The sequence below is a fragment of the Salvelinus alpinus genome, chromosome 4, assembly GCF_045679555.1.
Source record: "Salvelinus alpinus chromosome 4, SLU_Salpinus.1, whole genome shotgun sequence".
NCBI classification, from domain to species: Eukaryota; Metazoa; Chordata; class Actinopteri; order Salmoniformes; family Salmonidae; genus Salvelinus; species Salvelinus alpinus.
The window spans coordinates 39,159,783-39,177,236 of record NC_092089.1 but is presented as its reverse complement, the minus strand read 5'-3'; the positions used below and the strand labels follow the sequence as shown (position 1 = coordinate 39,177,236).

At 41.2% G+C, this 17,454-nt stretch overlaps 1 protein-coding gene across 7 annotated transcripts in view; it reads right to left on the bottom strand.

Moving 5' to 3' along the window:
• The window catches only part of LOC139573493 (t-SNARE domain-containing protein 1-like), a 171,572-nt gene that overhangs the window by 81,659 nt on the left and 72,459 nt on the right, over nucleotides 1-17,454 (bottom strand). For all 7 annotated transcript variants that reach the window (XM_071396994.1, XM_071396995.1, XM_071396996.1 and 4 more), the window contains 2 exons: nucleotides 12,569-12,646; nucleotides 8,411-8,480 (listed from right to left, as the gene is read on the bottom strand). In XM_071396994.1, the coding sequence (XP_071253095.1) occupies nucleotides 8,411-8,480; nucleotides 12,569-12,646 (148 nt within the window). The remainder of the gene's footprint in view (nucleotides 1-8,410; nucleotides 8,481-12,568; nucleotides 12,647-17,454) is intronic.

Genomic DNA, 17,454 nt, shown 5'->3' with positions numbered 1-17,454 from the left:
TAACCAAGAATAAGGAGATGGTTGTGGACTACAGGAAAAGGAGGACCGAGCACGCCCCCATTCTCATTGACGGGGCTGTAGTGGAGCAGGTTGAGAGCTTCAAGTCCCTTGGTGTCCACATCACCAACAAACTAGAATGGTCCAAACACCAAGACAGTCGTGAAGAGGGCACGACAAAGCCTATTCCCCTTCAGGAAACTAAAAAGATTTGGCATGGGTCCTGAGATCCTCAAAAGGTTCTACAGCTGCAACATTGAGAGCATCCTGACTGGTTGCATCACTGCCTGGTACGGCAATTGCTCTGCCTCTGACCGCAAGGCACTACAGAGGGTAGTGCGTACGGCCCAGTACATCACTGGGGCTAAGCTGCCTGCCACCCAGGACCTCTACACCAGGCGGTGTCAGAGGAAGACCCTAAAAATTGTCAAAAACCCCAGCCACCCCAGTCATAGACTGTTCTCTCTACAACTGCATGGCAAGCGGTACCGGAGTGCCAAGTCTAGGACAAAAAGGCTTCTCAGCAGTTTTTACCCCAAGCCATAAGACTCCTGAACAGGTAATTAGATGGCTACCCGGACTATTTGCATTGTGTGCCCCCCCTAACCCTCCCCAACCCCTCTTTTTACGCTGCTGCTACTCTCTGTTTATAATATATGCATAGTCACTTTAACTATACATTCATGTACATACTACCTCAATTGTGCTGACCAACCAGTGCTCCCGCACATTGGCTAACCGGGCTATCTGCATTGTGTCCCGCCACCCGCCAACGCCTCTTTTACGCTACTGCTACTCTCTGTTCATCATATATGCATAGTCACTTTAACCATATCTACATGTACATACTACCTCAATCAGCCTGACTAACCGGTGTCTGTATGTAGCCTCGCTACTTTTATAGCCTCGCTACTGTATATAGCCTGTCTTTTTACTGTTGTTTTATTTCTTTACTTACATATTGTTCACCTAACACCTTTTTTGCACTATTGGTTAGAGCCTGTAAGTAAGAATATCACTGTATCACCTGTTGTATTCGGCGCACGTGACAAATAAACTTTGATTTGATTTTACTTGACCATTCCACTGCACCATTCAAACATTAAATTGTACCATTCAACCATTTAACTGCACCATTCAACCATTCAACTGTACCATTCAACCATTCAACTGCACCATTCAAACATTCAACTGTACCATTCAAACATTCAACTGTACCATTCAAACATTCAACTGTACCATTCAACCATTCAACTGTACCATTCAACAATTCAATTGCACCATTCAACCATTCAACTGCACCATTCAACCGCACCATTCAACCATTCAACTGTACCATTCAACCATTCAACTGTACCATTCAACCATTCAACTGCACCATTCAAACATTCAACTGTACCATTCAAACATTCAACTGTACCATTCAAACATTCAACTGTACCGTTCAACCATTCAACTGTACCATTCAACAATTCAATTGCACCATTCAACCATTCAACTGCACCATTCAACCGCACCATTCAAACATTCATCTGTACCATTCAACCATTCAACTGTACCATTCAAACATTCAACTGTACCATTCAACCATTCAACTGCACCATTCAACCGCACCATTCAACCATTCAACCGCACCATTCAACCATTCAACTGCACCATTCAACCACTCAACTATACCATTCAACAATTCAACTGCACCATTCAACCATTCAACTGTACCATTCAACCATTTGACTGTACCATTCAACCATTTGACTGTACCATTCAACCATTCAACTGTACCATTCAACCATTTGACTGTACCATTCAACCATTTGACTGTACCATTCAACCATTCAATTGTACCATTCAACCATTTGACTGTACCATTCAACCATTCAACTGTACCATTCAACCATTTGACTGTAGCATTCAACCATTCAACTGTACCATTCAAAAATTCAACTGTAGCATTCAACCATTCAACTGTACCATTCAACTGTACACTTCAACCATTCAACTGTAGCATTCCACCATTCAACTGTACAATTCAACCAATCAACTGTACCATTCAACTGGAGCATTCAACCATTCAACTGTACATATCAACCATTCAAGTGTACCATTCAACCATTCAACTGTACCATTCAACCATTCGACTGTAGCATTCAACCATTCAACTGTACCATTCAACCATTCAACTGTAGCATTCAACCATTCAACTGTACCATTCAACCATTTGACTGTACCATTCAACCATTTGACTGTACCATTCAACCATTCAATTGTACCATTCAACCATTTGACTGTACCATTCAACCATTCAACTGTACCATTCAACCATTTGACTGTAGCATTACACCATTCAACTGTACCATTCAAAAATTCAACTGTAGCATTCAACCATTCAACTGTACCATTCAACTGTACACTTCAACCATTCAACTGTAGCATTCCACCATTCAACTGTACAATTCAACCAATCAACTGTACCATTCAACTGGAGCATTCAACCATTCAACTGTACATATCAACCATTCAACTGTACCATTCAACCATTCAACTGTACCATTCAACCATTCGACTGTAGCATTCAACCATTCAACTGTACCATTCAACCATTCAACTGTACCATTCAACCATTCAATTGTAGCATTCAACCATTCGACTGTACCATTCAACCATTCAACTGTACCATTCAACCATTCGACTGTAGCATTCAACCATTCAACTGTACCATTCAACCATTCCACTGTACCATTCAACCGTTCAACTGTAGCATTCAACCATTCAACTGCACCATTCAACGGTTCAACTGTACCATTCAACCATTCAACTGTACCATTCAACCATTCCACTGTAGCATTCAACCATTCCACTGTACCATTCAACCATTCCACTGTACCATTCAACCGTTCAACTGTAGCATTCAACCATTCAACTGCACCATTCAACGGTTCAACTGTACCGTTCAACTGTAGCATTCAACCATTCCACTGTACCATTCAACCGTAGCATTCAACCGTTCAACTGTACCATTCAACCAATCAACTGTACCATTCAACTGTACCATTCAACCATTCAACTGTGCCATTCAACCATTCAACTGTACCATTCAACCATTCAACTGTACCATTCAACCATTCAACTGTAGCATTCAACCATTCAACTGTACCATTCAACCATTCAACTGTACCATTCAACCGTTCAACTGTAGCATTCAACCATTTGACTGTAGCATTCAACCATTCAACTGTAGCATTCAACCATTCAACTGTAGCATTCAACCATTCAACTGTACCATTCAACCATTCAACTGTACCATTCAACCATTCAACTGTAGCATTCAACCATTCAACTGTACCATTCAACCGTTCAACTGTACCATTCAAAATTTCAACTGCACCATTCAACCATTTAACTGTACCATTCAACCATTCAACTCTACAATTCAACCATTCAACTGTACAATTCAACCAATCAACTGTACCATTCAACTGTAGCATTCAACCATTCAACTGTACACTTCAACCGTTCAACTGTACCATTCAACCATTCAACTGTACCATTCAACCATTCATTTGTACCATTCAACCATTTGACTGTAGCATTCAACCATTCAACTGTACCATTCAACCATTCAACTGTAGCATTCAACCATTTGATTGTACCATTCAACCATTCGACTGTAGCATTCAACCATTCAACTGTACCATTCAACCATTCAACTGTACCATTCAACCATTCAATTGTAGCATTCAACCATTCGACTGTACCATTCAACCATTCAACTGTACCATTCAACCATTCGACTGTAGCATTCAACCATTCAACTGTACCATTCAACCATTCAACTGTACCATTCAACTGGAGCATTCAACCATTCAACTGTACATATCAACCATTCAACTGTACCATTCAACCATTCAACTGTACCATTCAACCATTCGACTGTAGCATTCAACCATTCAACTGTACCATTCAACCATTCAACTGTACCATTCAACCATTCAATTGTAGCATTCAACCATTCGACTGTACCATTCAACCATTCGACTGTAGCATTCAACCATTCAACTGTACCATTCAACCATTCCACTGTACCATTCAACCGTTCAACTGTAGCATTCAACCATTCAACTGCACCATTCAACGGTTCAACTGTACCATTCAACCATTCAACTGTACCATTCAACCATTCCACTGTAGCATTCAACCATTCCACTGTACCATTCAACCATTCCACTGTACCATTCAACCGTTCAACTGTAGCATTCAACCATTCAACTGCACCATTCAACGGTTCAACTGTACCGTTCAACTGTAGCATTCAACCATTCCACTGTACCATTCAACCGTAGCATTCAACCGTTCAACTGTACCATTCAACCAATCAACTGTACCATTCAACTGTACCATTCAACCATTCAACTGTGCCATTCAACCATTCAACTGTACCATTCAACCATTCAACTGTACCATTCAACCATTCAACTGTAGCATTCAACCATTCAACTGTACCATTCAACCATTCAACTGTACCATTCAACCATTCAACTGTAGCATTCAACCATTCAACTGTACCATTCAACCATTCAACTGTACCATTCAACCGTTCAACTGTAGCATTCAACCATTTGACTGTAGCATTCAACCATTCAACTGTAGCATTCAACCATTCAACTGTAGCATTCAACCATTCAACTGTACCATTCAACCATTCAACTGTACCATTCAACCATTCAACTGTAGCATTCAACCATTCAACTGTACCATTCAACCGTTCAACTGTACCATTCAAAATTTCAACTGCACCATTCAACCATTTAACTGTACCATTCAACCATTCAACTCTACAATTCAACCATTCAACTGTACAATTCAACCAATCAACTGTACCATTCAACTGTAGCATTCAACCATTCAACTGTACACTTCAACCGTTCAACTGTACCATTCAACCATTCAACTGTACCATTCAACCATTCATTTGTACCATTCAACCATTTGACTGTAGCATTCAACCATTCAACTGTACCATTCAACCATTCAACTGTAGCATTCAACCATTTGATTGTACCATTCAACCATTCAACTGTACCATTCAACCATTCAACTGTACCATTCAACCATTCAACTCTACAATTCAACCATTCAACTGTACCATTCAAACATTCAACTGCACCATTCAACCATTTAACTGTACCATTCAACCATTCAACTCTACAATTCAACCATTCAACTGTACCATTCAACCATTCAACTCTACAATTTAATCGTTCAACTGTAGCATTCAACCATTCAACTGTACCATTCAACCATTCAACTGTACCATTCAGCCATTCAACTGTACCATTCAGCCATTCAACTGTACCATTCAACCATTCAACTGTACCATTCAACCGCACCATTCAGCCATTCAACTGTACCATTCAGCCATTCAACTGTACCATTCAGCCATTCAACTGTACCATTCAGCCATTCAACTGTACCATTCAGCCATTCAACTGTACCATTCAATCATTCAACTGTAGCATTCAACCATTTGACTGTACCATTCAAAAATGCAACTGTAGCATTCAACCATTCAACTGTACCATTCAACCATTCAACTGTACCATTCAACCGTTCAACTGTAGCATTCAACCATTTGACTGTAGCATTCAACCATTCAACTGTAGCATTCAACCATTCAACTGTAGCATTCAACCATTCAACTGTACCATTCAACCATTCAACTGTACCATTCAACCATTCAACTGTAGCATTCAACCATTCAACTGTACCATTCAACCGTTCAACTGTACCATTCAAAATTTCAACTGTAGCATTCAACCATTCAACTGTAGCATTCAACCATTCAACTGTACCATTCAACCATTCAACTGTAGCATTCAACCATTCAACTGTACCATTCAAAATTTCAACTGCACCATTCAACCATTTAACTGTACCATTCAACCATTCAACTCTACAATTCAACCATTCAACTCTACAATTCAACCAATCAACTGTACCATTCAACTGTAGCATTCAACCATTCAACTGTACACTTCAACCGTTCAACTGTACCATTCAACCATTCAACTGTACCATTCAACCATTCATTTGTACCATTCAACCATTTGACTGTAGCATTCAACCATTCAACTGTACCATTCAACCATTCAACTGTAGCATTCAACCATTTGATTGTACCATTCAACCATTCAACTGTACCATTCAACCATTCAACTGTACCATTCAACCATTCAACTCTACAATTCAACCATTCAACTGTACCATTCAAACATTCAACTGCACCATTCAACCATTTAACTGTACCATTCAACCATTCAACTGTACCATTCAACCATTCAACTGTACCATTCAACCATTCAACTCTACAATTTAATCGTTCAACTGTAGCATTCAACCATTCAACTGTACCATTCAACCATTCAACTGTACCATTCAGCCATTCAACTGTACCATTCAGCCATTCAACTGTACCATTCAACCATTCAACTGTACCATTCAACCGCACCATTCAGCCATTCAACTGTACCATTCAGCCATTCAACTGTACCATTCAGCCATTCAACTGTACCATTCAGCCATTCAACTGTACCATTCAGCCATTCAACTGTACCATTCAATCATTCAACTGTAGCATTCAACCATTTGACTGTACCATTCAAAAATGCAACTGTAGCATTCAACCATTCAACTGTACCATTCAACCATTCAACTGTACCATTCAACCGTTCAACTGTAGCATTCAACCATTTGACTGTAGCATTCAACCATTCAACTGTAGCATTCAACCATTCAACTGTAGCATTCAACCATTCAACTGTACCATTCAACCATTCAACTGTACCATTCAACCATTCAACTGTAGCATTCAACCATTCAACTGTACCATTCAACCGTTCAACTGTACCATTCAAAATTTCAACTGTAGCATTCAACCATTCAACTGTAGCATTCAACCATTCAACTGTACCATTCAACCATTCAACTGTAGCATTCAACCATTCAACTGTACAATTCAACCAATCAACTGTACCATTCAACTGTAGCATTCAACCATTCAACTGTACACTTCAACCGTTCAACTGTAAGATTCAACCATTCAACTGTACCATTCAACCATTCATTTGTACCATTCAACCATTTGACTGTAGCATTCAACCATTCAACTGTACCATTCAACCATTCAACTGTAGCATTCAACCATTTGATTGTACCATTCAACCATTCAACTGTACCATTCAACCATTCAACTGTACCATTCAACCATTCAACTCTACAATTCAACCATTCAACTGTACCATTCAACCATTCAACTGCACCATTCAACCATTTAACTGTACCATTCAACCATTCAACTCTACAATTCAACCATTCAACTGTACCATTCAACCATTCAACTGTACCATTCAGCCATTCAACCGCACCATTCAGCCATTCAACTGTACCATTCAGCCATTCAACTGTACCATTCAATCATTCAACTGTAGCATTCAACCATTTGACTGTACCATTCAAAAATGCAACTGTAGCATTCAACCATTCAACTGTACCATTCAACCATTCCACTGTACCATTCAACCATTTGACTGTACCATTCAACCATTCAACTGTGCCATTCAACCATTCAACTGTGCCATTCAACTGTGCTATTCAACTGTGCCATCTAACCATCCTTTCAAGACACTAGAATGCATACAACACTGTAACTGTTGTCAGCTGACAAAGAGGGGTCACATCACATGGAAAACCATTTTCTTTCTAGTAATTCAGAGCAGTGAACCCAGATCATTGTCTATAATGGTTCACATCCTACACCAATATTAACGAAAGCAACAGAAAGCAAAAGAATCACACACACATTCAGACAGTGTAGGTTTCCAAGGTGATCATAACAAATTGTTGATAGAATTGATGACATGCCAGGCAGCACAGTGGGGTGTAATGCATTTTAAACACACACAATCATCTCAGATTGGCCACTTTGTCATCAGGCAGGAATTTGGTAATTGCTGGCAGCTCAACTAAAACAAGTAGAATCAATATCAGCTATGAAAGAGGACATTGAAATATAGAGAATATATTCTCTGTTCTGGAGCTACTGGGCTTAATGTGACCCTCGGCATGATTAGAGGACAGACAGGTCAAGCAGCATGAACACTCAGAGGCTATGTATCAGGCTACACTTTAACTGTAGCTAATGCATGGTTGCAGCAGTATGTGATGTCAATAACACAGCAATAAATGGTTTGTGTTCAGACGGTTGGTGAAATTGAGGGAGGAAGCCGTTGATTGACTCGCTTGAGTTGCACACTAATGTGTTGATATGAATATGTAAGTACTAAAATTCTCATGTGTGTTTGTGTGTGAGTGCGCGTGTGTGTGTGTGTGTGTGCAAGTGCGTGTTGTGATTACTCACAGGCTCTGTCGCAGTTCAGCAGTGTCTCTGGACGTTCCCAATGATTGAAGACTCTTCTCTAATGTTACAACTGAGATGGGGAGGAACATATAGCATTGTAAACATCAAAGACGTTCAAGTGCTTTTACAGTACTAACCTCAGCAAAAAAAGAAACGTCCCTTTTTCAGGACCCTGTCTTTCTAAGATAATTAGTAAAAATACAAATAACTTCACAGATCTTCATTGTAAAGGGTTTAAACACTGTTTCCCATGCTTGTTCAATGAACCATAAACAATGAATGAACTTGCACCTGTGGAACGGTCGTTAAAACTTCTTCTTAATAGGGGGCGCTATTTTCACTTTGGGAAAAAATCGTGCCCAGATTAAATGGCCTCGTACTCTGTTCTAGATCATACAATATGCATATTATTATTACTATTGGATAGAAAACACTCTGAAGTTTCTAAAACTGTTTGAATTATATCTGTGAGTAAAACAGAACTCATTTGGCAGCAAACTTCCAAACAGGAAGTGAAAATTCTGAAAATGGGGCTCTGTGTCAGGGCCTGCCTATTCAACTGGCTTATATTTATGGATCTGTATGCACTTCATACGCCTTCCACTAGATGTCAACAGGCAGTAGAATGTTGAATGGGTGTCTAGCTTGATGTGAGACCGAATGAGAGCTTTTGGAGTGACAGGTCCGCTCTTTTGTCAGTATTCAACTGGACACCAGGGAACCTCACATTGTCTTCTGAAATGCGTTCGGTATACACGACGAAATGCTCCGGCTCTGATTTTATTGGATACATATGAGAAAAACATCATAAAGTAGGATTTTCAACCGAGTTTGACCAGTTTATTCGACGTTTATTGGGACTTTTGGAATTTTTCGTTCAATGCGCGAAGAGTTCTTGGACATGTGCCTTCCACATGGCTAGCCAAAGTTGCTAATTCGACAGAAGAAATGGACATTCTAAAACAAAACAACGATTTATTCTGGAACTAGGACTCCTTGCACAACATTCTGATGGAAGATCATCAAAAGTAAGAGAATATTTATGATGTTATTTCGTATTTATGTGGTTTGTGTTGGCTCCAACAAGGCGGAGAATTGTTGGGCGCTGTCTCACAATATTGCTTGCTGTACGTTGTACTAAAGTTATTTTAAAAAGTCTAACACAGTGGTTGCATTAAGAACCAGTGTATCTTTCATTTGCTGTACAACATGTATTTTTTAGTAAAGTTTATGACGAGTTTTTTGGTTAGATTACGTGACTGTCCAAAATATCTCCGGACAATTTGGTGCATCATGGCTACGTATTCACAATGTAAAACCACGATTTGTACCTTTTATGCACATTTTCGAACAAAACATAAATGTATTGTATAACATGATGTTATAAGACTGTCATCTGATGAAGTTGTTCAAGGTTAGTGATACATTTTATCTCTATTTGTGGGTTTTGTGAAAGCTTTGTTGGCGGTGAATAAATGGCGTTGTGTGTTTGGCTATTGTGGTGAGCTAATATAAATATATATTGTGTTTTCGCTGTAAAACATAAAAAAATCGGAAATGATGGCTGGATTCACAAGATGTTTATCTTTCATTTGCTGTATTGGACTTGTGATTTCATGAAATTATATTATATGATATCCCTGTCGCGTTAGGCTAGGCTATGCTAGTCAGCTTTTTTGATGAGGATGATCCTGGATCCGGGAGAGAGAAGCGGTAGAGGTTAAGACACTAACAGCTTACAGATGGTAGGCAATTAAGGTCACAGTTATGAAAACTTAGGACACTAAAGAGGCCTTTCTACTGATTCTGAAAAACACGAAAAGAAAGATGCCCAGGGTCCCTGCTCATCTGTGTGAACGTGCCTCAGGCATGCTGCAAGGAGGCATGAGGACTGCAGATGTGGCCAGGGCAATAATTTGCAATGTCCATACTGTGAGACGCCAAAGACAGCGCTACAGGGAGACAGGATGGACAGCTGATCGTCCTCGCAGTGGCAGACCATGTGTAACAACACCTGCACAGGATCGGTGCATCTGAAAAGCACACTTGCGGGACAGGTACAGGATGACAACAACAACTGCCCGAGTTACACCAGGAACGCATAATCTCTCCATCAGTGCTCAGACTGTCCGCAATAGGGTGAGGGCTTGTAGGCCTGTTGCAAGGCAGGTCATCACCTGACATCACCGGCTACAACGTCGCCTATGGGCACAAACCCACCAGTGCTGGACCAGACAGGACTGGCAAAAAGTGCTGGACTGACGAGTCGCGGTTTTGTCTCACCAGGGGTGATGGTCGGATTCGTGTTTATCGTCGAAGGAATGAGCGTTACACCGAGGCCTGTACTCTGGAGTGGGATCAATTTGGAGGTGGAGGGTCCATCATGGTCTGGGGCCGTGTGTCACAGCATCATCAGACTGAGCTTGTTGTCATTGCAGGCAATCTCAATATGTGCGTTACAGGGAAGACATCCTCCTCCCTCATGTGGTACCCTTCCTGCAGGCTCATCCTGACATGACCCTCCAGCATGACAATGCCACCAGCCATACTGCTCGTTCTGTGCGTGATTTCCTGCAAGACAGGAATGCCAGTGTTCTGCCATGGCCAGCGAAGAGCCCGGATCTCAATCCCATTGAGCACGTCTGGGACCTGAAGGATTGGAGGGTGAGGGCTAGGGCCATTCCCCCCAGAAATGTCCGGGAACTTGCAGGTGCCTTGGTGGAAGATTGGGGTAACATCTAACAGCAAGAACTGGCAAATATGGTGCAGTCCATGAGGAGGAGATGCAGTACTTAACTTCTCTCGGATAGGGGGCAGCATTTTCACGTTTGGATGAAAAGCGTGCCCAGAGTAAACTGCCTCCTACTCAGTCCTAGATGCTATATGCATATTATTATTAGTATTGGATAGAAAACACTCTGAAGTTTCTAAAACTGTTTGAATCATGTCTGTGACTATAACAGAACTTATTTTTCAGGCAAAACCCTGAGGAAAAACCATTCAGATGTTTTGTTTTTGAGGTCACTCTCTTTTCAATGGGTTTCATTGGGAATCGAGATTTCTAAGGGATCTTCCTGCAGTTCCTATCGCTTCCACTGGATGTCAACAGTCTTTAGAAATTGGTTGAGGTTTTTCCTTTGAGAAATGAAGAAGTAGCCATGTTCAGAATGAGGCTCCAGTGAAGTGTACTGTTTGTTAGAGGCGCATGACCAGAAAGCATGCTACACATTGTTTTCCTCTGGTATTGAACACAGATCATCCCCTCTTCAATTTTATCGATTATTTACGTAAAAAAATACCTAAAGTTGTATTACAAAAGTAGTTGAAATGTTTGGACAAAGCTTACAGTTAACTTTTGAGATATTTTGTAGTCACGTTGCGCAAGTTGGAACCAGGGTTTTTCTGGATCAAACGCGCCAAATAAATTGACATTTTGGATATATATCGACGGAATTAATCGAACAAAAGGACCATTTGTGATGTTTATGGGACATATTGGAGTGCCAACAGAAGAAGCTTGTCAAAGGTAAGGCATGAATTATACCTTTATTTCTATGTTTTGTGTCGCGCCGGGAGTGTTGAAATATGATGGTCTGTGATTGTTAGCTGGGGTACTATCCTCAGATAATAGCATTGTTTGCTTTCGCCGTAAAGCATTTTTGAAATCTGACACATTGGCTGGATTCACAACAAGTGTAGCTTTAATTTGGTATATTGAATGTGTGATTTCATGAAAGTTTAATTTTTATAGTAATTTATTTAACTTTAGGTATTTTCTAATTTGGCGCTCTGCATTTTCACTGGATGTTGGCCAGGTGGGACGCTATCGTCCCACATATCCCAGAGAGGTTAATGCAGCTGGTGGCCATACCAGATACTGACTGTTACTTTTGATTTTGACCCCCCCTTTGTTCAGGGACACATTATTCAATTTCTGTTAGTCACATGTCTGTGGAACTTGTTCAGTTTATGTCTCAGTTGTTGAACCTTGTTATGTTCATACAAATATTTACACATGTTAAGTTTGCTGAAAATAAACACAGTTGACAGTGAGAGGACGTTTCTTTTTTTGCTGAGTTTATATCAAAAGTATAACAGAAAAGACACAGTTACACACACACAGACATGTACACACACAAACATATTTACAAGACTCACCATTTGCGTTGATCTGGAAAATGTTGGAGGAGGTCTCTTGAAACACGTCTTGCAGCTCTGAGGAGCTGACCTGTGTTGCTTGGAGAAGAAGACATGATTTTAGTTCGATGGAGCATTATAAAAACACACCAATAACAAGGCAGATATCTTAGATAAAACACAACATTCTGTAAAACACAACAGCCACAGAGCTGTTCTATCATGAAATGTGTTACAGTGAATTTGGGGTTTAGCCTTGTCCAGGACTGTAATCCGGGTCCAGCAACTTTGAACCAAACACCTTAGGTAACTGCTAAATAGCTCGGAGAGAATGTACACTGTTTATCATGTATTTGCCACTTCAGTAATCACGACAGGTAAAACATAAATGTGTATTTTTGTAATAGCAGTGAGCAGGAAGTAATTTGCTGTGAGTCGTGAGTCCAGCTGATGGGTTATGTGGGCAAGACTATTCTCCCTGATCAAAAGGACAGAATGTTACAGAGCAAGAATGCCAGAAAGGCCTGATTGTTGTCAACTGGTGAAGAGCAACAGCAGTAGAACATAGAGGCACACAGAAAACACAGGCCAAGGTCGGACTCTGTCTAATTCTGACCACTAAAGTGACTGTAATTGGAAAGTTATTTTTGGACATTTTTCTCCAACTACTACCAGTAGTGTTTCGGCAGGTGTGAAAATGACAATGGGTGGTGGGGGATTACTGTTTGGAATGAAAAATTACGGGAAAAGAAAGAGGAAGTATGTTGAACCTGCATATTCTATAAGCATTGTTCCATTAAGCTGTGCTCTTTAATCACAACTGAGGCACAGAATAACAACCAGAAAGGTTTGCAGTTCACTGAGACATATGATCGACACGTCTGCATATTATTAAGGGTCATTCACTTGATTTAACTTCTCTGGGATAGGTGGCAGTATTTTCACGTCCGGATGAAAAGCGTGTCCAAAGTAAACGGCCTGCTACTCAGGCCCAGAAGCTAATATATGCATATTATTATATTTGGATAGACAACACTCTGAAGTTTCTAAAACTGTTTGAATCATGTCTGTGAGTATAACAGATCTTATTTGGCAGGCGAAACCCCGAGGTCACTCTCTTTCAATGTTATTTTCATTGGGAATCCAGATTTCTAAGGGATCTTCTTGCAGCTTCTATCGCTTCCACTGGATGTCAACAGTCTTTAGAAATTGGTTGAGGTTTTTCCTTTTAGAAATGAAGAAGTAGCACTGTTCAGAATGAGGCTCGAGGGAAGTGTACTCTTTGTTAGAGGCGCGTGACCTGAAAGCTAGCTACACTTTATTTTCCTCCGGTATTGAACACAGATCATCCAATCTTAAATTTTATCGATTATTTACGTTAAAAAATACCTAAAGTTGTATTACAAAAGTAGTTTGAAATGTTTGGACAAAGCTTACAGGTAACTTATGAGATATTTTGTAGTCACGTTGCGCAAGTTGGAACCTGTGTTTTTCTGGTTCAAACGCGCCAAATAAATTGGCATTTTGGATATATATCGATGGAATTAATCGAACAAAAGGACCATTTGTGATGTTTATGGGACATATTGGAGTGCCAAAAGAAGAAGCTCGCCAAAGGTAAGAAATGAATTATATCTTTATTTCTGCGTTTTGTGTCGCGCCTGGAGGGTTGAAATAGGATTGTCTGTGTTTGTTTACTGGGGTGCTGTCCTCAGATAATAGCATCGTTTGCTTTCGCCGTAAAGCCTTTTTGAAATCTGACATGTTGGCTGGATTCACAACAAGTGTAGCTTTAATTTGGTGTATTGCATGTGTGATTTCATGAAAGTTAAATTTTTATTGTAATTTATTTGAATTTGGCGCTCTGCATTTTCACTGGATGTTGGCCAAGTGGGACGCTAGCGTCCCACATATCCCAGAGAGGTTTCCTGTGGCGGAATAAATATGATTAAGTCAAAAGTACACGCTATATGACAGCAATACATTTTAAAATGGTGTCATTTTTCAGTTCAACGACCATTACTGCCCCTAGTGTGATCTACATACTCCCGCCTTCGACGCGCTTGTCCAGTTCTTCCCATCGTTATGATAAATAGCGGATGCTCAATGTTCATGCTACTTCACATGGAACCACTTAGGTCTGTGTGGAGGAACTCAGAGGGCTAAGTCATCCCTCTCCTCGCATCAGTGACCCAGTGTTTAACACTCTGCTGATGGAGGGATAGAGGGAGAGATGGAAGGATGGAGGACTACAGAAGGGTGACACAAGGTCAGCCAATGACACGGATGGTGAGTGCGATTTCAGGAAGGACATTGATTACTCTGCACCATTCCACCCACTGACCAGTGGCATTACCCTGGTCTCTTTTCTGTCTGTTCATCCTTGTATGACATCTGATTAGGTTTTGTTTGTCTCTGTGAGTATGTGAGTGTTCATGTATGCAGTTTCTGGGTGTAACGTTTCAGACTACACTCGGTTGGGGGCTTAGCTAGTTGGGTTGTAGCGTGTGTGTTAGCGTGTGTGTGAGTGTGTGTGTGTGTGTGTGTGTGCATGCTTATGTGTAATCAGGTCTGCAATGTGTGTGTGTGATGCCTGACCATGCCCGGTTCACGGTCAAAGGAGTTGAATGTGTGTGAGACAGATATCGTGGCAGATATCATCCACTGCAGACAGCTGTGTTACGTAAATACCCCCCTGCTGGTGGGGAAGCGGTAGCACGACGGGATCCCTTCTAAACCCTTTATCTTCCACCACCTGGATCTAGCCTCACTCTCTCTTCAATTATCACACACGCACACACACACACACACACACACACACACACACACACACACACACACACACACACACACACACACACACACACACACACACACACACACACACACACACACACACACACACACACACACACACACACACACACACACACACACACACACACACACACACACACACACACACACACATCAGCATGACATGCAAATACAGTGCCTTTGTAAAGTATTCAGACCCCTTGACTTTTTCCACTTTTTGTTAAATTACAGCCTTATTCTCAAATGGATAAAAACAAATCTCAGCAATCTACACACAATATCCAATAATGACAAAGCGAAAACAGTTATTTTGACATTTTTGCAAATGTATTAAAAATAAAAACAGAAATACCTTATTTACATAAAGTATTCAGACTCTTTGCTATGAGACTCGAAATTGAGCTCTGGTGCATCCTGTTTCCTTTGATCATCCTTGAGATGTTTAACCAACTTGATTGGAGTCTGCCTGTGGTAAATTCAGTTGACTGGACATGATTTGCAAAGGCACACAGCTGTGTATATAAGGTCCCACAGTTGACAGTGCATGTCAGAGCAAACACCAAGCCATGAGGTCGAAGGAATTGTCCGTAGAGCTCCGAGACAGGATTGTGTCGAGGCACAGATCTGGAGAAGGGTACCAAAACAATTCAGCAGCATTGAAGTTTCCAAAGAACACAGTGGCCTCCATCATTCTTAAAGGAGGAAGTTTGGACCATCAAGAGTCTTGCTAGAGCTGGCTGCCCAGCCAAACTGAGCAATTGGAGGAGAATGGCCTTGGTCAGGGAGGTGACCAAGAACCTGATGGTCACTCTGACAGAGCTCAAAAGTCCCTCTGTGGAGATGGGAGAACCTTCCAGAAGGACAACCATCTCTACAGCACTCCACCAATCAGGCCTTTATGGTAGAGTGGCCAGACAGAAGCCACTCCTCATTAAAAGGCACATGACAGCCCATTTGGAGTTTACCAAAAGGCACCTAAAGGACTCAGACCATGAGAAACAAGATTTTATGGTCTGATGAAACCAAGAATGAACTCTTTGGCTTGAATCCCAAGAGTCACGTCTGGAGGAAACCTATCACAATCCCTACGGTTAAGCATGGTGGTGGTAGCATCATGCTGTGGGGCTGTTTGTCAGCGGCAGGGACTGGGAGACTAGTCAGGATCGAGGGAAAGATTAATGGAGCAAAGTACAGAGAGATCCTTGATGAAAACCTTCTCCAGAGCACTCAGGACCTCAGACTGAGGCAAAGGTTCACCTTTCAACAAGACAACGACCCTAAGCACACAGCCAAGATAACGCAGGAGTGGCTTTGGGACAAGTTTCTGAATGTCCTTGAGTAGCCCAGCCAGAGCCCGGACTTGAACTTGATCCAACATCTCTGGAGAGACCTGAAAATAGATGTGCAGCGATGCTCCCCATCCAACCTGACAGAGCTTGAGAGGATCTGTAGAGAAGATTGGGAGAAACTCCCCAAATACAGGTGTGCCAAGCGTCATAACCAAGAAGACTCGAGGCTGTAATCGCTGCCAAAGGTGCTGCAACAAAGTGCTGAGTAAAGGGCCTGAATACTTATGTAAATGTGATATTTATGTTATATTTATTTTATAAATTAGCAAACATTTCTAAAAACCTGTTTTTGCTCTGTCATTATGGGTTATTGTGTGTAGATTGATGAGGATTTTTTTTTGAAAAAGGCTAAAACATTACAAAATGTGTAAAAAGTGAAGGGGTCTGAATACTTTCTGATTGCACTGTATACAAACTTTAAGTCATGAGCAAACTCTCTCCTTCATTTTCGCTCTATTTACCTATCACTATCTCACACGAACGCTTGCACGCACACACGCGTATGCACACACACACACACACACACACACACACACACACACACACACACACACACACACACACACACACACACACACACACACACACACACACACACACACACACACGACAACGACTAGTGGAGGGTACCTGACACAGTCATTACTCTAGTGTCGCCATGTCCCTGCAAGGGGGTCTTGGACTCCTGGCTGCTACACTGGACAGAGTCCTGGCTCTCTGCCTGACAAGCTGGCACAGAAA